The sequence below is a fragment of the Apostichopus japonicus genome, chromosome 13 (assembly GCF_037975245.1).
Source record: "Apostichopus japonicus isolate 1M-3 chromosome 13, ASM3797524v1, whole genome shotgun sequence".
NCBI classification, from domain to species: domain Eukaryota; kingdom Metazoa; phylum Echinodermata; class Holothuroidea; order Aspidochirotida; family Stichopodidae; genus Apostichopus; species Apostichopus japonicus.
This window is the reverse complement of record NC_092573.1, coordinates 5,457,501-5,479,905: the sequence shown is the minus strand read 5'-3', so window position 1 is coordinate 5,479,905 and position 22,405 is coordinate 5,457,501. Positions and strand designations below refer to the sequence as shown.

Genomic DNA, 22,405 nt, shown 5'->3' with positions numbered 1-22,405 from the left:
ACTGGAGACCTTTAACAATATTGCTCAAAAGCCTACAGCCTTAAAGGTTCTAGGTCTATACTATGCAGTAAACGTATCTCGATGGTACTAAAATACAGTGCAAGACCGCAATTGGGCAGTCTGTCTCCACGTCGACAAGGTGAACACGAATGTGTCCATGGTAACTAGCAACACACACTGGATATATATTCCAACTTGTAATTCAAGTGCTTAAAAGTGCGTTTTATTTATATTTACATTATGCATTGATCATTTTAACATTTCTAGCAATTTGAGTGTGGGTGTGTGTGTGTGGGTGGGGGGGGGGGGTTACTTTATAGTCCCATTATACATGATGGCTCGACAACAGTGCGTTTTGTTATCATCAAGTTAATGACGAGTTATACATATTACGGATAACTTAAGGACCCTTGTAGTGATTTGAATGAAATAAAGTGATCTTCTACAAATAAATGGATGCCGTCAGTTTGTCCTACTCTCTTTAATGTGGAAATGTGCGATAAAGAAATAGAAACTGAGAACTATTAGTATACATGCCCTGAGTTGTTTGTAATGTATGTTGAACTAGTTGGAAAAGGTTTGCAGAGAAGGGGGGAAAAAACTCCATGTGTTAATAAATTTAACTACCATGGGCACCAAAGTGAAGGATTTAGAATTCAGTAATTAGAAAAAAGTTCCGCTCAAAAATCGAAAATTGGCAACTCTCCAATTCTCTTGTAGTAAATTAATTGTAATGTACTTGATATATTCTCAGCCCCACCTCCTTAAGTTGGGACTATGACAATACAGATATGTCCAGGCAGGACAAGAGGGAGATTTCACAAGGGGCATGCAGTCCTGGAGCAATGGGGTCAATAATGGGGGGGGGGGAAGGAACATATAGGATGATGGATAACTTGATTTATTATTTTGATAATATTCTCAAGGACAAAATGAGGACCTCAACAGAGAGCAGCAGTGACAATTGTCCCAGGGCCCAACCTGGTTCTCAACGCCCCTGTTAGGTCTAGCGCAGTATCACGGTTGCATTGCAAATGGAATATATTCTACACATGAACTAGCAAAAAGGTCAGGGTACTCTATCAACAGTACTGCGTGAACTTGATGGTGACAAGGAAGGTGAAGGAAGGGGTGAGGGAAGGGGGAAGCAAGGGGGCCAGGAAGGGTTAAGGAAGGGGAAGGGGAAGCAAGGGGGCCAGGAAGGTGGAGGAAGGGTTAAGGAAGGGGAATTATGGGGGAATTGGAAAAGGGAAGGATGGGAAAGAAGTATTAAGGAATTGAATTCAATGACAGTATTACTATTAATCTTTATTTCCAAATTACATTCCAAGCAGTTAACAAACAATTTCTATCGTTTAACCAAAACTAATCAACTACATATTTGTATAATTATCAATATTGCACCTTCAAAATAGATTTAATCCATAATTGGAAGACATCAGAAATGGAAGGAACAGAGCATGCACTTAATTGCGTTGTAAATCCGAGATTTACTCTTGCTACGTAGCACCATATAAATCATCTCCATAGTTAAAATAACAATTGAAATGTAAACGCCCGTTCCAAACCCTCAACTAATACTAGGATTACATGCCTGTACTGATAGTTTTACACAACAGGAAGTATAAAATAACTATACAGAGATGGATATCTCCACATAAACTTTGTAAAACTCTCTTCAAATCTAAGGGATTAATTGAAATCTAACCCTTTTACTTGATGTGAAGATCAAAATATATTATCCATTTTACTTGACAGTAAAAGAAAAAGATGTTTGTCAAACTACAACACTTTGTGAAACCACTTCATAAATAAGCAAGCATGCATGCATGTGTATACTGTATGTGTGTATGTGTGTGTGTGTGTCTGTGCGTGTATATTTATATGAATGTATGTATATATTTAGGTATATATTATGTATAATATTATATATATAATCTTAGGGATTTATTTTAAAGATAGCATAGGCAAACAAGTGGTTATAGAAATGATAAATGAGCAGTTAGTGTAGGCAAAATGATAAGTACATAAAAGTTCTCATGAACATACTCCTGTGAATAGACTGAATATACCATTCAGGAATTGTGATTAGAGTAACTTTAGAAGACAGGTTGAGACCTCCAAGGCACCCTGCATGAAAGTATGTGAGTTTGACACAGATTAACACAGTTTTGTGAGTTGTCACACTTTGTCACACATTGCCAAATGTTTTTCATACGAATATTATGTGAAAACCTCAGAAAACAGGTTGATACAGGAATCTGTGGCAACCTGTGGCAAGATATCCTATATGTACAGTACAAATGTGTGAACTACAGTAGCCTTAGAAGACAAGGAATTCTGTGTGACACCAAATTTTCCTAAGATACATATGCATTTCTCCTCTTCAGTTAAATTATCACAGGTTTTCCACAAGTTAGAAACACACCTCATCTTTCTTGGGGAAGCCAGCAGCACCTTGCATAACTGCATCACCTGGGATGACACCCCAGTTCAATTTGACGCAAGCTAGAAAGCGGCAGGGAAGAGATTTCGAGAGAAGATAGATATTTTGTTTTTATGAAATCCCTTCCCTACTGTTTTCTAGGCTGTATCCACTGGGACTGGAGCAGGATCCCTGGTTACACAGTTTGTAAGGTTTTGTGGTTTCTAACTGACAACCTCCCCTCACACCCCACCCCTACCCCCCCCCCCAATTATTTCTATATTGCTGAAGTGTGACCCTACAGGCCTATCCCTATTGATGACGTCTTCAATTTGGCCTAAAATGAGCATTCCTGACTTTTAAACTTTTGATCAAGGACATAAGAGAGGATAATGAGAAAAATCACTATCAGAGCAAATAACTGTAGGTGATTGTCTTCTTACTCTTCTGTCTAACTCGGTCAAAGTTTACTATTAACTGGAAGTTCATCACTTGGTGCAATACGGTCCAATCTTGAATAAATGTATGAATGAACCATAACATGTTTACCATCGAAAAGAAACCAAATTTCTGTGAATCAGCCTCTAACTTACATAGTACAACGTCATGTAAACTTAACCAAACAACTTTATACACACACACAATATTACATAAATCATGCAATAAAAGAATTGTAAATTTAAGACGAAGCCCAAACAAGGAAAATCCTTTGATGGTACCAAGATTTAATCAAGATTTTTTGCCCTAATATTTTTGTCACCTTGACGACTTATTGAACACAAATCTTGTCATAAATTTGTGAGTACCATCTAAACAGAGACACATACTGTCCAATAAACACTGGACAGTGTGTTTTACTATGGGTTTGAAGACTTACTTGAGGTCATTATGGAATACCTAAAAGTGTTTGCATCCCAAAATAGTCTGTTTAGAGAGAAGAACGAGTAATAACCGTGACATCAATTAAACAATTCAGAGTAGGAAACAATTTGAAATATTTCAGTACCGACTCACTGTGTAGGTCTGGCTGTTAGCATTGGGAAAAGTGCAAACTGGCTCCCATACTGCTAGAAGGTCAAGGAATACGCAAGGTCAAATGCAAGGTCAAAGTTCATAACTGGAAAGACTGGTCCAGAAGCCTGAGAATAAGCAGAGGTACACACTGTTTCCTGTGAAATAAAGTCACCTTATTTACGGGCCCCTTGATCTGTTCGGCGATAGCAAAGCTGCTCGTATAGATAGGCACCCCACAATCGGCATGCGCGCAGACTGCGACTGGGCAATCAAGCACTCGTAAGATTGGGTCTGGAAGTTGTTGAATATTCAGCAGCTCTGAAATTAATGATCGGGTATACATTACTTATAAGATATGTAAACATCCTGAAATTGTATTACATTACATCAAACATAGCTCTGATGTTGCAGACATATTTGTGTTTTCTTGGAATAGCTGATGACGGTATGCTACTGTGTAAAACACTAGTACACTATGCACATGTGATGGTATTAACTCATCATGTTTATGGATAAACTTTGCAAAAGCCATTAATTGGATCTTGCAGTTGGGACAATATTTTGTTTTCTATACTATAATTTTATGTCCTACATCAAAGCAGAGTATATGAATATGAACAGTAAGAGTTTTATATTTCTACCGAGGTTACATGGTGACTTGATTCAGGTTTTCAAGATTGTGTATGGTTTTGACAATTTATCCTTCACTGACTTTTTCATGTTGGCTAATAGTAGTTGGTCAGAGGTCATTGTCTTAAACTCCAAAATTCACAAAGTAGGATGAATATTTGGCATCACTTTTTTTCTAATAGGTTTGTGAATGAGTGGAACAGTTTGCCTCAGAAAGTTGTACTTGCAGGTAGGGTTAATGGGTTTAAGAATGCTTTGGACAAGCACTTTAAGCATTGTAATTGGGTCTGAGTGTTTATGTCTTCGGCTTTTATCGATCCCCTCTCCCATAGGTTCCTTGATGGGGACTTGAGTGTCCCTCCTGATCCTTTTTTTCTACTAAACTAAACTAAGCTAAACCATTGTTGGTACTGTCATTACGTGCTTTGAAAATTGAAATGAGAGGACAATATAGTGTAATGATATAAGTATTGAGACATTGTCCCAGGCAGCTGTTTGATACATAAGACAGAAATCATCTCTGCAAATGGCTTGGTCACCATACTTACACGTAAAGCAGCTTATGAGTTGAGTTTACTTGAAACCTTCAATACCATTCTATATCAAAACATATTAACACTACAGCTTCAGACCTTGGCAATGCATAGTCAGTAAATCTTTCAAGTCATGAAGTTGTGAAACTTGGTAAACAAACTGAATTTAGTTTGTGATTAAATGCTATACTATGAACATTAGTGTCCAGCATGGTTTAGTATCGAATGCAATCAGTAATTCTTTCATGATGTTAACTTGATGCAAACATTGAAGGAGGGTGTCTTTGTTTGAACAAGTGAAACCCGCTGTAGTTGGTTTGGTGAATGTGTGGCCACACCCAAACAGCTCCTTTCAACAACTACTGTAAAGAGTTAACCCATTTGTAAGGACATTCTTCTGCTTCTACAAAGATACAGTTAACAGTTACAATACTTGCCACATTCCTATATCTTAAGTACTGACATATACTTAACTTTACTGCTTTTAATGGTAAACAGTACCTCATTTTGGTTTGCAATCCAACAATTTTAAAATCTGGATATTTTTTGTTTTCTTAGATTCTAATCCTCTTCTGTCTTTTTAAAGATTTCCCTTTCATTTCTCGGCAAAAGCGGAGCAAGTATTTGCCAGGTCAATATGTACTGTATGTTAAGGATATGTGGCTTGTTTTCTGAGCTCTCTCTTAACCCCACCCCTCTACCCCACCCCCCTCCTCCTTACCTTCCAGATTGGTACATACTTTTGAATTTAAAGCAGGCCCTCAGACTTAGCTCCAGCAGAGGGTATGGTTGCTGAATACCATCGGTTGCTGGCCAAATTAACTTCATTTGTGGCGGAAGAACAGCTCTACAGTTGTTTATCTTAAATATCTGTCTTGGCTTGACGCCAAGGTCCAGCGGATCACGGAAACCACATCTAACGTAGAGAAAGAGAAGGACACAGAACGATGATATGATATCATATAAGAGGTATAATAAATTTGAGAATTTCTATATGTATTGTACAGTAGAGAGAACATGAAAGGTACCAGTTAATACACAATTCTGTGAGAGGTCTACAAGGTAAAACATTGTTTGGTAGTTTTTTTAATGTTTACAGATAAAGCCATTTCCACATTGTCCATGACCAAATATTTCTGTCTTTATTGACATTTTCCACAACTCTACTAGTATAACAATGTCCAAGTTGACAGGGAATTTAAATACTTAACCAGCATTTCTTTCTCTTGTAGGGGTGTTATGGTACAGGGTTATCTGGTTTCTAAACTTGGGCAAGTTTTACAGCATCATACTGTCCTCTTTAAAGTAGGCACATGGCATTTCAATTCGCTCTGCCAGAGTAATCTGATATTGCTGTTTAAATAATGAGAAGGAAAAGGTACATATACAACGTCATCGACGATGGAATCAACTTGTTTTGAGGCAATAAAAGAAAGGAAACAGATCTCAAATCCAACTTCACAAAACAGAGATACCAAAATTCCAGGGAAGACTCCAGAAAAGTTTGAAGATGTCACGATAATGTTGGCTACTGTTAGCGTTTTTAACCTGAGAAGTTAATGATTGCCGGAGGACACTTAAAACTGCTATACAACATTACTTCCCTGATTACATTTTATGACAGAAATGAGAAGTAGAAGCAAGGATATATTGTCATTTGCAAGTATTGAGCAGACTATATTCCTCATTATATAAATTTGCCTAACAGTCTAACATCTTTTCAGATTTTCTGGGAAAATCTACCATTTTAAATGTTTTCAAACTTTATTTGACCTTAATTTGACCTTAACTAAATTCCACAATGATGAATCCTCCCCCCCCCCCCCACCCCGCCTGCCCACCCCATTCACATCAACATATTTAAAACAAAGAACAATTAAAAAGTGTTCCAAAGTGTCTCACAAGGGGTGCTACTTCCAGATCTTACTACATCAGAAATAAATCTCGAGAGCAATCTGCATATCATAGAATTTTAAAACTCTTTTACAAATTGTTGAAAATCACTATCACTAGCAAACCTGCTGGAGTATGCATTAAAGTATATGTGTCTATTAGCAATTAATATTGCATGTAAACATACAATAAACATATTCCAGAATCATGATATTCATTCATTCATTCTTTCATCAATTCATTCTCTATTCATTCTCAAATCATTCATTCATTCATTTATTGATAGCTGAAAACACATTTCAATGTTTTGGTCCTAAAGTCTACAAGCTGCTGTTTGAAGATATTTAATTTCTTCAATTTTCGACAAAGGCATTAATTAATTTTTGACAAAGGAATATTTTGTTATATACATCAGAAAATGGATCACAATTGATTGACTGTGAAGTTCTTGAGGTAAGCTCCCATTACTTCCTTACCTCTTAAAATGTTGCTGTTGATTACTGTGTAATGTGTAACATTTGAAATGTGTAATGTGTAACATTTGAAATATTTAGGTCCTTCAGATGTCATTGTCAATATATACTCTGAGCTTGCAATTTTAAAATAATGCAAAAGTTTGACAAAAAACATTGTCTTTCACTGTGGTCACATGCTGTGTATTCTATGTTATAATGTGTAAGGCAAATACATTTCCAAACAATTCTAAAAAGTATATCCACCATTTGTTAATATTGTTTGATAATTTTTGTGATAAAATATACACCTATACAAGGAGGAATTTCACTTACTATTTGGTGCATAAATTTCCAGCAAACTATTTGTAGTAATCAACGTTGGTCACACTGTATTATACCTTTCATGAATTTAATCTACTCAATAGTTAGAAACAACTCTTACGTAAGTCTAGCTTATTCGAGCAGAAATGCAGGTACCACAAGTTTAAGATCATATTACGGAGAGAAATTGCATAGGTAAGATGATGTTATAGTAGTAACACTATATGGACACAGAGCTTAATCAACAAAAATCTAGTTTTCTTTTCACGTTTTCAACCCACAAAAGGTACGTCACTACTGTAAATGGGATGACAGTTTTCATGAATAATTGGATGAAATTGACTGCTGTTTTAATGAAACGTGTGTGCTGCCATTTTCAAGTTGTTTTCCTCAGGTAATCACGCAAAATGTTGTTATGTTTCAATATAATCTGCATATATAATGGTAGTTGTCCTGTGTAACCTCTGCATGTTTAACAAGTGGCACATAATGAGGGATAGAAGGAGGTAACTTAATCCCAAGGAGGGGGATGTGACTACGAAAATGACAACAGATTTAAGCAACAAATGGGCAATGTTTCCAGAACAGTATTAAAGGCTACGTGGTGATACACGACAGTAAACCTTCAACTTTTGTACATTTAATTTAAGTAAATATACCAATGGGTTCAAGGAGCGACACAGGACTTATTCTTTTTATAAAGGGTTCGAAAAAAACAAGTGGCAAAGCTAAGGACTGTAACAGTTGTAACAAACTGTAACAAACTTCCGTAGCAGATTCAATGTTTCTTATTCTAAATGCACTCTGACCAGGTGGGTTTAATGGAGAAAAGCTGTCGCAATCGAAAGAAAGAAATTTATTTTCTGTTGCCATGATGGCGCGAACGATTTACCATAAAATCACTGCAGACCGCCCATATCAGCATGTTCATTTCACAAATGTAACCTACATATACTCGTATCGTCCACTTTTTGTACCCAATTTCACAGAGGAAACGTCTGAAAACATCTGTTTATTCCTTGCAATGGAAGGAAATGACACAATTTTGCATGCTACATCGGTAAGACTGAAAGAAAGATACTATTCAAATATGGACCTAACACAGGCTAGCACACAGGCCTAACGGTCATAAACAAAACATGGCGCATGATCTGTTGGGCACACACAAGAAGGCACTGGTGGGCGTGGCAAGATAATATGTTGTTTGATATTGAACCAACCTTCTTTCTTGCAGTGCAGTTTACAGCTGAACTGTAGCCCTTTCCCTTCTGACAAAGTACCATAAAGTGTTAACCATGGGAGAAGAATTGGAGATTTAACTTCTGCTGCAATTCAAACAATAAGGGCTTTTGGTGGCTCGCATGGGCGCAGATCCTAGTGGAGGACAGCGGGACACGTCCCCACCAACTTTTTCAGTGGTGGGGACATGATATACCGTGTCCCCACCAATTTTTCTTGGTCAAACGCTGTATTTCAATTTCTCCTGCATTGAACTTTGGCGCGGTTTGATCCAGCATTGTGCAAATGACATGCAGCAGTTCTCATTTATCGTATTTATCCACAGTTGTTAAACATTGGACTGAAATCGCATTTGCGGCAGTCTTTAATTGTTTTCTGGGAGAGGACCCCAGACCCATCGTATACAAAAGTCTACTTGGATTATTTGTCGCCTGATGTTTTTCTGAAGACGCCCATGTTTTTCCCCAAACTAAATTTATAAGCCATGAGATCTAAAATTTAAGGAGGTTTGGGAGCATCATTGGGTCTGTGAAGTGTTATTTCCGGCGATCTAGGAGGTATATTTGCCAAAAAATCTGCCACCATTATCCAAGATTGATCTTTGGTCTAGATTGACCATTATCCGTAGTGCCTCGGATAAAACTTTCGCATCAGGAAGTCAGCTGAAGCCGGTGATGCACTGTTTCGATCCCGTGTGATGACAATCCACTCTCCAATCCAGCTGAGGTTTACAAGTGGTTCATGTCACAGACATCAGATCTCTTTAAACTTGAGCTAAATGACCCTTCTGACAGAAGATCAATTTGTAATATAAGGACAATAAAACAAAGTAGTATGCAGGTATGATAAGCTACACTACCACAGAAGGTTTGGACTCAAGGTATTCTCATAACAACCAGATTACTTGTTGCAGTATCTTTATCACCTCACATTGTATTCCATCTGACAGTGGAAACCTGGAGGAGTACACGATATTCTTGGCCATTTTTATCTGCTGTCATTTCTTCATAGATTTGAAAGTAACAAGCTTGCAAAGTTGTTTCCTTTGAAAGCAAGACAGGACTTTTTAAAGAAATTTACACTTTTTCATCATCATCATTACAATTTGTCTATCTTCAATCTAGTGCTATAAAAGTGTACTACTAGGCTAATACTGAACCTACCCTAACACAACATTTTATAAGCCTATACCTCCATCTTATCAACATGCTTTGTTGTCCTCTGAAGAACTCACTATGATGGATCGTCCAGTCTTGGTTATTTTCATCATAACTTTGGTGACATTGGGCATATTGACAAATGTGTCGTTCCTGATTGTCGTAGCTCGGATAAGATATTTGCGAAGGAATTCCATAAACAGCTACCTTGTGAGCATGGCAGCCGCGGATCTGTTTTTTCTTATCACCAACAAGTTCTTCCTGCAAGTTTTATCACAATTCAGCGAAGAACTGGTTCTGGTTGCTTACGCCATCAATACCATCCCTGAGATTGTCACTGAGCTTATGATGCCTCTGGTTGCCTACGATTGGTACAAAGCCATTTGCTTGCCGACAAAGACTTTTGCAACACGCTGTGACAATAAATCTGCCACAGCCTATGTGCTGATATCTTGGTTGGTAAGTATCGGTGCTGTGGTTCCAATGTGTATTTGTCTTGCGTTATCCAAGTCACTGTACTACACGCTTAAAGCCGTCAGTCTTCTACCGTTTCTAATATCCCTGATCCTGTGTATCTCTCTATACACTTTAATCATACACAAGGTGAGCGGAGAAATGACCCGTCTGAAGGAGCAGCCCGAGATTATCCGTAACAGTGTCTTGGCCAGGAACCAGATCATCAAGATGCTGATTGCAAACACCGTGGCTTTCTTTCTGCTGCTCTCTCCGAGTAAGGTCAACGTCCTTTACAGATTCGCTGTGACGTTATTACGTCCAGACGCAACATTTCAGGAGCACGATGTCGTGATTTGGTGGATAGCTAGCGAAATGACACTCTTGTTAAACTCTGCGATCAATCCTATAGTATATACCGCAGGCAGCGATCAATATAGACGTGCCTTTTGCCAAACCTTCCCATGTTGCTTTAGGCACTGCACCTGCATCGACCTATCAACGAGCTTAGACGAGACTACCAGGGAAGATGCGAGATGCACGTCAGGTATGACCTCAAAGGGAGATATATCATCTTCTCAATCTAAGAGAAAGCTGCAGCTACAACTGGAAGTTAGCAGAGATTTGGACGCCACCGAAGGCGAGACAAGTGACAGTATCGTGAAAGTCGAAGAAACATTGAGATGTTAGCTCATATTGATGAATTGACATTAAAATGGTAGAATAATTACATTGACTTAAACTGAAGTGTTTTAAAATCTGACGACTCATAATTACTACACTAGTATTGAGTCATAGATCGATTTTAAATGGCTTCAATACGGGAATAACTATATTCAGCTGGTTGCATTAATACTACATATCGAATCAACTTTTCTATTTGAGCATACTGCATAACTGACTGGCTTTGTTTAATTGTTAACGGGCTGTTATAACTGACAAGGCTAATTTATTCCTTTAGGTTATTCAATATTCAGATATATATATATATATATGCCTAAACTATCCAACTTTGAAGTATTCTTGGTATCATTGTAACACACACAGAGCCAACCTCGAATCCTTTCAAATTGGGAATATTTCACTCTATGATGATGATTATGTTATGCTCATGTACTTTACTGAGCTTGCGTATGTGCAAGGTATAATATGTAATATTTCACAGATCCATTTAGCTCCAGGGTAAAGTTTGAATGGTAGTCCTGTACTCCTGTAGTCTGTGACGAATAAAATCCTGTGCTCTGCAAAGGTTGTTTGCATTCTAACCAAATAGGGTCTACCCACAAATAGGTCAAATGATTAAATTGCCATCACCAAAATATTCCGTGGGAGAATGAAACAGTTGATGAATGGTTAATTATGAGCAGGTGAATGAATTTGACCCACATCGACATGCCTAATTACCCTAATTACTGTATGTAAGTGGTAATATTTTATATGTTTATATCACATGACTTGATTGAAACTATGAAAAGTAATAGCTCAACTATAACAGTTAAGGAAATTTTGTCATGTGAGTTGAGTAAAAACCAATGACCATTCAATGACCACTGTTATATTCCATTGAATCTTCAAAGCTAATCAAATTTTTAGAAGTGGTTCATGTCTGATGCAGGCCATCTTATGTCTAATTTTTCGCTACTTACATCAACGATTGTTCTAGGGGCCCTACTCTGCATATAATTATCAATTGTGGTACAAATGTAAGTCCAACATTTACAACAATGGAAATAAAAAGTAAATGTCATCAGAAAAGAACCGCTTCATTTTTCTCATTTTGGATTGGTGTCTGCCTGCATTAACTTTGATGCAATGTTTGATGGAATTACCTGGTGATAGGCCAATACCTTTCCTCAGATAAAGTTAAGGGGTCATTCAATTTTATCTTTAGTGTTTTGTTTCCTATAGTTACGGTCTCAAAATTATTTAAGCTTGTAAGTTTATATTGTATAAATTAATATGGATTTCACTGGGTGAACTTAATATGCTTAATTCATCAATGTTTATAGCAATTTTAATGAACAGATGAAACACTGCCGTAAGCATGCCATTCACTACTCCGTAGTTTACAACATAATCAGCTACATCTCAAATGTTTCAGAAAATTTTTGACAGAAACAGTACCAATACTTTTCAGAAACATCTGTGGAGAAGGGAATTTTCTACACATACTTTACCAAAGTTTGTGTCAAAAATCCATTCAGTCATTATTTTTTTACTTTTTTTCAATAAAAGATGCAAACACACTCACAGATAAATGGAAACATACGCAAACATTGCCATGAACACATAACTTCCATGTAACATATTTGAAGTTAAAGTTATCAAAAATGGCAAAACAAGAAATCCTTCTCCATGAAAATAGCAGTATCACAATTTTTAAACTACTTCAAGATGTATGTTAGGTTAGTTTGTGGATTTCTAACACTGCATGACTCTGTCCAAACAATGAGACATGCATGCATCATTGTATACTCCTCATTCCAAATATATGGTGACAATCTGCATTCCTCCAGGGCATAACCCAAAGGTGGGTTGCTAAACATGGGTCGTGGGGTCACAAGAATTTAAAGAAAGTAGAAACATTTATCTATGTAAGTTTTTGAGCTTCCCACCACCACGGAGATTGATTCCGCTATTATATGCATCAAGTCAATAATAGTAAAAGCTAGCTTTCATGCATTCTGAGAAGTGGGGATTTGGTGGGTCGTGGCTCAGACCTCACAGAAGGTCCTTGGTCTCAAGTTTGTGGACAGATTTTATTTAAGGTATTATTTCTCAGCTCACAGGTGAGTAAGGTATTATTTCTCAGCTAATGGGCGAGTAAGGTATTTTTTCTAAGCAAACCGGTGAGTAAGGTATCATTTCTCACCTCACGGGTGAGTACGGTAATATCTCACCTCCGGTTTGAGTAAGGTTTTATAACTTTTCGAGACGAGACGAAACATTTTTCATTCGGTGCTGTTATATGCCAATTTAAGAATTCACCGTTTCCGGTTGCTAATTTTTATGTTTCAATTTTTTGTCAGTATGCCACACACATCACATACTTTTATTGTACTCATTCCCAAATCTCTGGAACTGTCTTCAAAGTCACATTCAGTGCTATAATTGTTTATTTTCCTTCTCTTCTCTCTCTCTCTCACCTTTCTTTTATTTTTTAATATCGTGTCCTTTGTTTTCTTCTCCCACATGTAAGGAGGGACTCACACGAGCTTCCCTTGAGTTCCTCTTCAAGTGCAATTTCTATGTTGTACACTTTGAATATTCTTTATATAACTGGTTCTAACATAAATAACTGTGTATGAAACTCAACCTTACTTTCTGTTACTGCATAGCCCCATGTTAAACTGGCAAACAATAGCATTTATCAGTTGTAATACAATAACTAGATGATCAAAATGCACCAGTTGTGGTTTCAAGTACACAAACAAAGTGTTTACACATTTTAAGAATTCTGAACTTAACAATTTGAAGGGGGGGGGGGGGTAACTCCTCCCTGACTGACAATGCCCTTTGTGTGAAAATATGCTTCAAAAATTCAATACTCACCCTGAAATGTTTGAATAAACAGAATGAATTGCACCAAATTGATGGCTGTTGCCAAGCAGTGTCACCAGGTATGGGTTGTTTGTGATGTTTACACAAGTCAGGCTGCTGTTGGCTACCAGTACTAGTAAAATATAGAGAACAAAAACGGAGCTGAGATTAAAGTTACTTCGTCAAGCAATCGCATATATTAAAATAGTCCTGATCGTCCATTATGGTTGGGGGGGGTTGGTTGGAGGGGTAAGGGGGGTTATACATAAGCTCCATAGAAACATGGTTTTGTTATACAGTTTCGAGGTGATGCTTCACATCATCTTCTGCTAAAGCAGCCTTCTGAGAGGATATCAAATTATTTGATGCTCATCCGATACTCAATTTCGACAACATTGTAGGCCAAAATTAGCTAAATTAGTTAAATTTCTTTATGTCAAATTTATATATAGTCAAGTCAGTTATATTTTCTTATTGACGTAAAAGTGTCTGGTGACAAAAGCTAGGTGAACTTGCTGACCAAACATGGAGTGTTGTTTCTTTTAAGAAAAACACTTGTGAAAGAATATCAGTGGTATCACTGTTTTAAAGGGCCTACACTTTAGTGTTAATCCACTGTTTTGAAGGGCCTACACTTTAGTGTTAATCCACTGTTTTATGTTTAAACAAGGGAACCCCCAACCCCCCCCCCCCCCCCGATGACATCCAACACCATTTTGTACTTGACAATATTTGAAAGCATTGTTAACATGTTTTTTGAGGCCATACTAGTCTCTTGTTTTTCCATTGGGTTTTACATTGCATGTGAGAAAGTGACCTGATGGTCTGTGTGTTCAAATAGATGAAGTAATCCAATTAAATCTTAATTACTATGATGAGCTTCAGTTGTTTAAAGTTTCATTTTTCCAAAATTAAATGTTTTATAAAAAAAGAACCAGCACTGAATGGAGTTCTTTGTAATTCTCTATACCATATCTAACTAAGTTTGCGCCTAAACTCATGTAGCTTTAACAAGATTTTTCTTTGACATTGGATACATTAAGGACTGATTCTTGCTTTTTTAAGCCATAAAATTTACACTATAAAAGCAGAAAATTACACCTACACATTGGTATGTGCGTCAGCAGGTTCCCCATTAATGATAACTCCTTCAAATCTCTTAGCTTGTTCAGTTCATGTGGAATCCTATGCAGACGATTTTTGTCTACATGCAGGGTATTGAGTTTCATGCACCGGCATATTGTCTCTGGCAGATTCTCCAGTTGATTGTTGGTCACTATCAGCACCTTCAAGCTTTGTAGTTGTCCAATCTCTGAAGAGGATATATTATAAATTTGTTTGAATGAAGCGACAAACATGAAATCTCATCAAATATGCTGTAAATATTACTCTTTCTCAGAAATATCTAGAGGTGTATGGATTGTAAACAACACACAGTGAGACTAAGTACAGTACAAGAGTTAAAATGAGAAATTAAACCAAACAGCATATAACTGATTTGTAGTATAACAGAGGGAAATATCATAATGCTAAACACTACTGACTCTGTGATGATGCGTTTTGTTGGCTTTTTACAAGTCTTTGACCATTGTATGTATTTCCCTAGGTTGAAAGAAGAGGTTTGTTGACTGTTTGCTGCGTTGTTCTTTGATCGCATCAAAACAAAGGTATAAAAAAATCCTTGTCAACTTCTTCTTCTGTAAGTTACACTATAGTACTAAGAAAAAGTCCAATTTATCACAATTTGCATGTACTTTTTTCCACATTTTATCAGATAATCATGATGATGTGAACGATACGATTATAGCAGATTAACCATATTAGTACAAGTCAGTTCATAAACCGTGCATAAAAGCTACCCAACCGTTTGCATGGAACTTGTCTTGTTTTGTTAGAGCACAGTAAAATGCTAATTAAATTGGACACGCCTTCTGGTTGGTGTTTCAATATTTATTTATAGAAACATATCATATTTCTATAAACCTCAAGGATAAATGCTGGGCAACAAAGAAAAAGCCCTTTATCATTCCCTGAATACATGCAAACTCACGGTGCCTTTGTCTTATACAAATCAGAGCTTGAACAATGCAAACAATTACTTGTAAATTGGCCCCCAGACAAATACAATAAAATTCCATTACATACCATAAATAGAATATTTTCCAAAGTTTTTCATAAAGTAAAAGAATAACCTCACGAAACCTTGCAAAAAGTTAATGACTAACAGGAAGGGTATTGTCTACCTATCCATTGTCATAACAATTCTAGAATTCTTTTCATAGTTTAATAAAATACAATAATAATCTCGCCAAAACTTGCAAAAAGGTCATGACTAACAGGTACGGTATTTTTTCAGGCACTTAGCCAAGGTTGGGGGGGTGAATGGGGCAACCCCCCCTTGAGCATATTTTTTTTTTTTATGATATCGCTAGTAATTACAAAATAAAAAATGCTTAGATGCAACTAACAAGGCCTGGGAAGTGCCATTTCCAGCGATCTGGGACGCATTTTCTGCCAAAATTTTCTTATTCGCTTCGCTCTTAGATAGTTTGCCTACAGAATTCGCCACTCCCTTGGCAAATTCATCGCTACGCCCCTGTATTGTCTGCCTATCCGTTGTAACCACAATTCTAAAATTCTTTCCAAAGTATCATAAAATACAATAAAAATCTCACCAAAACTTGCAAAAATTCATGATCAAACAGGTACGGTATTTTCTGCCTATCCATTGTCATCATAAAGTTCATTAAGTTCACATGCCCTCCTCCATCCATCACTCACAATTTCAGGCTGTTTACTGGCTCAATGGATTTCTCTGTTTGCCAATTTAAAACCAATAAAAAACACTGGCATATTTTGGTCAGTATAGACTAATCATGTTTTTTTTAAGGAAAGTACCAGTATTTATGCACTGGCATTTTTTGAGGAAGAGGCTAAATCTGTAAAATTCTAGACCTGTCCATTCACATGTTTATTTTGATGATTTGGTGCTGCTTTTGCCTCAATTTGACCAAGTAGAAAAACTTCTTCATCTGCCCATCAGCTATTCTACGAGTAAGGTATTCTTGGGAAGAATCTATTCTCTAAGAAGACTTTTCGTCCAAAGTATTGGTTAGGATGAATCATTTTTCAAAGTTTCTAAAACTGACATCAATTTTTCCCTATGACAACACCAACACAACACTTGTACACAACTTGTACAGTAGAACTTGGTTTAATAGGCATCCTTATAACTATTGTCAAACTTCCGAGGGACGATTCTCTTCCTTCTGTAGTTACAGTATCATCTACTGTCTGGCCCATCCATGTTTGTAAATCATTTCCCATCCATCCACAACAACTGTATCTGGTCTCCTCCTGTCCCCTGAGCTCCACCCCCCCTTTCTCCCCCTCCCCCCAGAGAAAAACTCTCAAAGCTAATTGATAAACTTTTACAGAATCTATGGAACACATATCTGAATGTTAGAGGGACAGACAGGCTGGCAGAGTTGTTTTGGTCAGATGTAAACAAACCTTCAGGAAGCTCAGTCAAGGCATTACTCGATAGGTGCAGTTTCTCAAGATTCGGTAACTGTCCGACATTGGACGGCAGAGATAGGAGGCAATTCTGACTGACGTCAAGGCACTCTAACTGTTTCAGTTCACATATTTCTGAAAAGTGAAACAAAATTGATATCATCATTCTGGGCAGCAGTATGAATATCTGGTTTCTATTCAGACAAAGGTTTAAGTGGAACTGTTCATACTGTCAGTACTAGTGCTTTGAAGCATCATAAATGAGAGGACAGTATAGAGTGGTATTAGCATTGCAAGCTGCTCTTCCCTTCCACAATTGTATCATGAAATATGTACATTAATAAGTATTATAATAAACCACCATTAAAAATTGTCAGTTACACACTCATGTTACAGAAGTACAACGAATCACACGTATCGTACATAACCTACCATCTTTACTGTATGCTAGTCATTACCTATAGATTGAATGACTCATTCTGTTAGCAGACCAGTACTTGTTTGGGTATTTCCCTATGATTGGTTTACATTGTTGAATCTGGGCAGTTGTGCAGTCAACAACTGCCTACAAGGTTTCAGTAGATTATGATTACTGTTCATCTCAAAATGACCCTTGACCTCCATCAATGACTCACTATAGGAACAGCTACACATCACATTTGAACTGAAAAGTTATGCATCGTGTATTGATGTACTGTGCTTAGCATCGCATGCATACACACATACACAAGGACAAACCATATACAGACCATCACCACCATCACAGATCCACCCCCTCCCCCCCCCCCCCCGCCCCTTTTTCACTTTGGCAAAGAATGAAAAATTAGAAAGCTCACCATTTGGTAAACTGCTTATATTATTTGAGGGTAAATATCTAAAGAAAAACAAGCAAAAAAAGTTTGTTTTACATATGAAATAAATGATGTTCTAAGTAAATAAAATTGTTGGTATCAAATGAGCCTAGCACAGCTTCAACTATCATATCAACATACTTTTAAATCAATTCAGCTAGCTCTGATTTCTTAAAACCAAATTTCTAAAGATTTATTTTCAGTAACTATATAGTAGATGTAAGCACAGAGTTTTTTGTTCTCAGTCACAACAATTAGTTATAACTACCTTCAACCATGTGAGAGTGAAAATTTGTCACTTTACACATCCATTAAATATGATGATTAAATTTCAAGATATCAATTGAATCGCTGACAGATTAAAGTTGCTTAATAAATGTTCACCTGTTATATTTTCATCTCAAACCAGCTCTTAAAGTATCTCTTTTGTGTATTTTTGACAAAAAAAGACCAATGCAGAAATAAAGATACGTGTTGAACTTGCACAAAAACATACTTCCCACAGAATGGCAACATTTTGTGTTGATAATAATAACATGACAACTTTACAGGTCCAAACTGTTTAATCACGTGCAAAGGTTTTTGAGACTTTTTACTTGTCGTCATTTTATTCGGTAAAAGGGCTGGACATTTTTAGGTGTTAGCACTATAGTATCATCAATAAAATAATGCATTCAACATCACTGACATTACTGTTGTATAACATTGTTTTAAACAGGTCATATACAATGCATCTGACATCATTATTTGCTTTGACACAAAACCAAGAAAAGCACTTCCCAAGGAGAATATTTACAGAGCTTTATACAGACTGTTTCATATATACTAAGACTAACTAGATAAAACATTGACCAGTTTGATTATAACTAATAAATAATTGCCCCATTCTAATTTCAAACATGCAAACATAGTACTTACAGCACTGTCAAAGACTGTAGAAAACCAATAGAAGCAGGCTGTAAAAAAATAAAAATAAAGAGGTAAGCATATATAGCTTATAGTGTAACAACTACATATCAAATGTCTTGTTAGTTTCCTGGAATCTGGTAACAACAGATGTCTTAAAGGCATTGAAGACTCGCCCCAAACCATGTGCGGCCATCTGAAAAAGTTAACTTTCCGTTGCTTGCAAGTGACGTTTTGTTCGTGTCGCTACAAAATGCAGACAGTACAGTAATGAAAAGTGATACCTTGTTATCTTTAGCTGGACCTGAGATGTCCATCGCTGTATTGTTTGTACACAGTGCTGTGGGTATTGACCGCAGCTGTATGTACTGACTATACACAAGAGTCTAATTACCGATGGTAGCAAGCTGTGTGTGTGTATTTTCTGCGATCGATGGTAGTGTCTAACAGTTCTGTTACACCTCATTCGAAACTAGGTCAGATTACCGGCATTAGACGTTTCTTTTTGCGCGAGTCTTCACACCCTTTAATACCTGGAGAATTTTTCTTGCTTCTTGACACTGAATATAAACAATGAACTTTGACCTTCTGCAATATGATAATGTACAGGGTTTATTACAAACAAGTCGTACTTGCATTTGAGACTAAATAGCTTTACTTGTCACCAAAGAATTAAGTTACCAACATTTTGATCTTGCTGTGAGTCGGACTGTACATTTCAGTATTAAATATTCTATAGTTTTTTACACTTTCACAGTTTATAGAGCTGAAATGATCATTGGGTTCTACCAATTTTTAAATTGGGGTTCTTTTACACACCCAGGAAATCTACTGTACATACTGTGCATAAAGTTCAACTACAGTTGAATAAGTTACCACCTTTTGAGTTACTACAATTAACAAAGTTTTCAGACTTCTTCATATGGCTAAAAGGCATTTAGCCTTTGAAGAAGATCCTGCTAGGATCGAAACGTCAGGCCAACTTACTTTTACACATTCTACTACTGTAGATAGGCTCACTAGTGGATAAGTAGTTTGCTAATAGTTTTTTTTTATTCCTATGCTGATATCAACTAAGCTTTGAAGCTCTGCTTACAGTACAAGAATTTCAGACTTTGACCAAGATATTGAACCCAAAAAACCTTCAATTTCTGCTACACTTGAAGCCATAATCCTTGCATGAATTTGTTTTGCCTTCAGCAAGGAATAATAACATTTTCAATTTCACAATTACACATATTGGGCACAGACTCTTGCTACTAATGATTCAGCATCAATATTCTCCAGCACATGGCCATGAATGGAGACATAACTGGTTGAGACCCAATTCCCTTTTCAAACATATTCATCCCACATTTCTGTTGGAATAACATTTTATAAATTGATGATTCTTCTTGCAATGGATCCTTTTGGTCACACAGTGAAAGAGGTGGAAGAAAAGCAAAAGTGCTGACTATTTGAGAGGCATTTTGATACAATAGCAAAGTAATGTCTGACAGTCCCTTGGGAGATTCAATTAATACATTTCACGGTTCTGAAGATGTGTAAATAGAGCAGGAACAATCATCAAAACGAGCAAGGCAGACAAACAGTAACCCTTACCAGTGTGGTTAGTCGATTTCTCTTAAGAAAGAGCTTTTTGACTTTATCGAATGATTTATCCAGTAATAATGGAGGTAGTTGTTGTAAACCTTTGTAATTTAGGTGTAGTATTGTGTGGCCATCTTTTAGTGCATCTCTTAATATATCATCTGTCTCACTTGCTTCACAATCTTCTGTAATGAAAGAGGCAGGGCGAGTTGTTCCCTGCATGACCTCACATTTATGGATGAGCTGAATATAAACACACAATATAGAAATTAAATGATTATCTTTTAATATTTGTCCACTATAAAGTTTGGGTAGTTCTTGGTTTGTAAGTGACAATTTTAATTCAGAATTGCTTTAAAGTTAGGCTTGAGATAAAAAGTTAGCTAGGCCCAAGCCTACATAAAAGTAGGTCTATGTCATTCTAACATAGTTTGATCAAGTTTATTTCTGTTTTCCTCTGTATGGATTTTATCAAAATTCTAGTCTGAAGTAATATATGAATCGTCTTTTTGACAGTTACAGTTACTACTGTAGATCTACTTCCATGGTACGTGTAATGTTGGGCACTCAAAACAGGTCTATGTTGACTTGCACGATATTCTGTTGGTACTCAACTTTAATTAACTGCAATTTTCTCTCAATACTACTTTAAGGATGTCTCATTCTGAACGTTCTTAAAAGATTTTGAAAAGGAAATGCAGGTCCTGTGTAATTCCGAGTGATTGTACGGAATGGTACTAGTTTCACGAAAATCCGTAAGACTGACTTTCACAAACGCTAGGTAGGCTTCCTGCCAGTTCTTTGTACTGTAGCCCGTAGGGCGTAGGGTAGGCCAAACAACGACGATTAACATTTCGATTTGATCGCCAATAATAATGTTACTCACTATTAAAGATGTTTAGCGCAACACAAAATGTTACAGGGTTAAGTATAATATGGGACTATAAAGTATCTTGGAGGTTGATGCACCAGTCTCGTTGCTGTGAGAGTTTTGATGACAAACTACCTGGAACAGTGCGCCCTGTGATTTTATATTTATATGTCGATGAGCGACCTGCTTGAAGGTAGCGGACATTAGTAGCGGATAATAAGAGCAGATAATAAGGAGAAAAGCGGAGAAGGTGCAGTGGTACTCAATAATTGTTGTAAGTCAAATTTAAGACAATTCATCCCACTAATGACATGTTTAAAATTAATTATCTTTCTTATAGGAATAGATAAGAAGTGTAATATGCAAAAACGAGACAGAGAAGAGTCCCTTCTATCACTCTATTAATGTTTTATATCAGTGACATAACTTCTTTGGCCGTGGCTATTCTTACAACTAGTCGTAACAATTATTTAAAAACTATTCTTACGACATCGGCGAATTCAAACGCAGTAAAGTAAATAAAGCAACTTCGCATGTAGTAGGGGTAACCCTAACCCTAACCCCTAACCCTACATCGAGGTAAATGAATCATTTACCTCGATGTAACCCTAACCCTAAGGTAGCATACGCCCATTAAAAGCCCCATTGACTTACACACTAAATCTCAAAAGTAATGTTTTCTCTAAGCCTAGACAGATAGAAGTTTACCACAGTAAAGTGAGCCGCACTTTCAGCCGCGTTTTCAAACGATGAGAGGTGACAGCAAATTAAAATTCTGTAACGACTACTCGCCTTGTACCTACGACATAGGAGCAGCGGGGTTAGGGGTGTTTACAATGACTCTAATTGTCAGCTAGAATAGGGACGGAAGCTTAGAAATAAATGAAAAACATACACAAATCAATAATCAAAAACATTTATAATAGGGTACGACTGGCTTCTATATTCAGCAAGGTCCAGCAACCACTCGACGACACATACCATCAAGGAGCAGTACTGGTCTACTATAAA

At 36.9% G+C, this 22,405-nt stretch overlaps 2 protein-coding genes across 7 annotated transcripts in view; one reads left to right on the top strand and one right to left on the bottom strand.

Moving 5' to 3' along the window:
* Positions 1-1,287: 1,287 nt before the first annotated feature.
* The window catches only part of LOC139978380 (uncharacterized), a 21,675-nt gene continuing 557 nt past the window's right edge, over positions 1,288-22,405 (bottom strand). Inside the window, exons 1-9 of one of the 6 annotated variants that reach the window (XM_071988569.1) lie at positions 22,049-22,405; positions 20,536-20,766; positions 18,946-18,983; positions 18,013-18,050; positions 17,174-17,311; positions 14,766-14,972; positions 13,673-13,793; positions 5,343-5,518; positions 1,288-3,757 (exon numbers count right to left, since the gene is read on the bottom strand). The exon at positions 22,049-22,405 is cut by the window's right edge and continues 35 nt beyond it. In XM_071988569.1, coding sequence (XP_071844670.1) covers positions 3,537-3,757; positions 5,343-5,518; positions 13,673-13,793; positions 14,766-14,972; positions 17,174-17,311; positions 18,013-18,050; positions 18,946-18,983; positions 20,536-20,745 — 1,149 coding nt within the window. In that variant the 5' untranslated portion in view covers positions 20,746-20,766; positions 22,049-22,405 and the 3' untranslated portion in view covers positions 1,288-3,536. The other 5 variants (XM_071988568.1, XM_071988567.1, XM_071988565.1 and 2 more) reach the window with 5 other exon arrangements.
* Positions 5,525-13,665, top strand: LOC139978381 (uncharacterized). Its single transcript, XM_071988571.1, has 2 exons — positions 5,525-10,126; positions 10,271-13,665. Exons 1-2 carry the CDS (start codon positions 9,746-9,748, stop codon positions 10,808-10,810), a joined length of 921 nt encoding a protein of 306 aa, XP_071844672.1. The 5' UTR covers positions 5,525-9,745; the 3' UTR covers positions 10,811-13,665.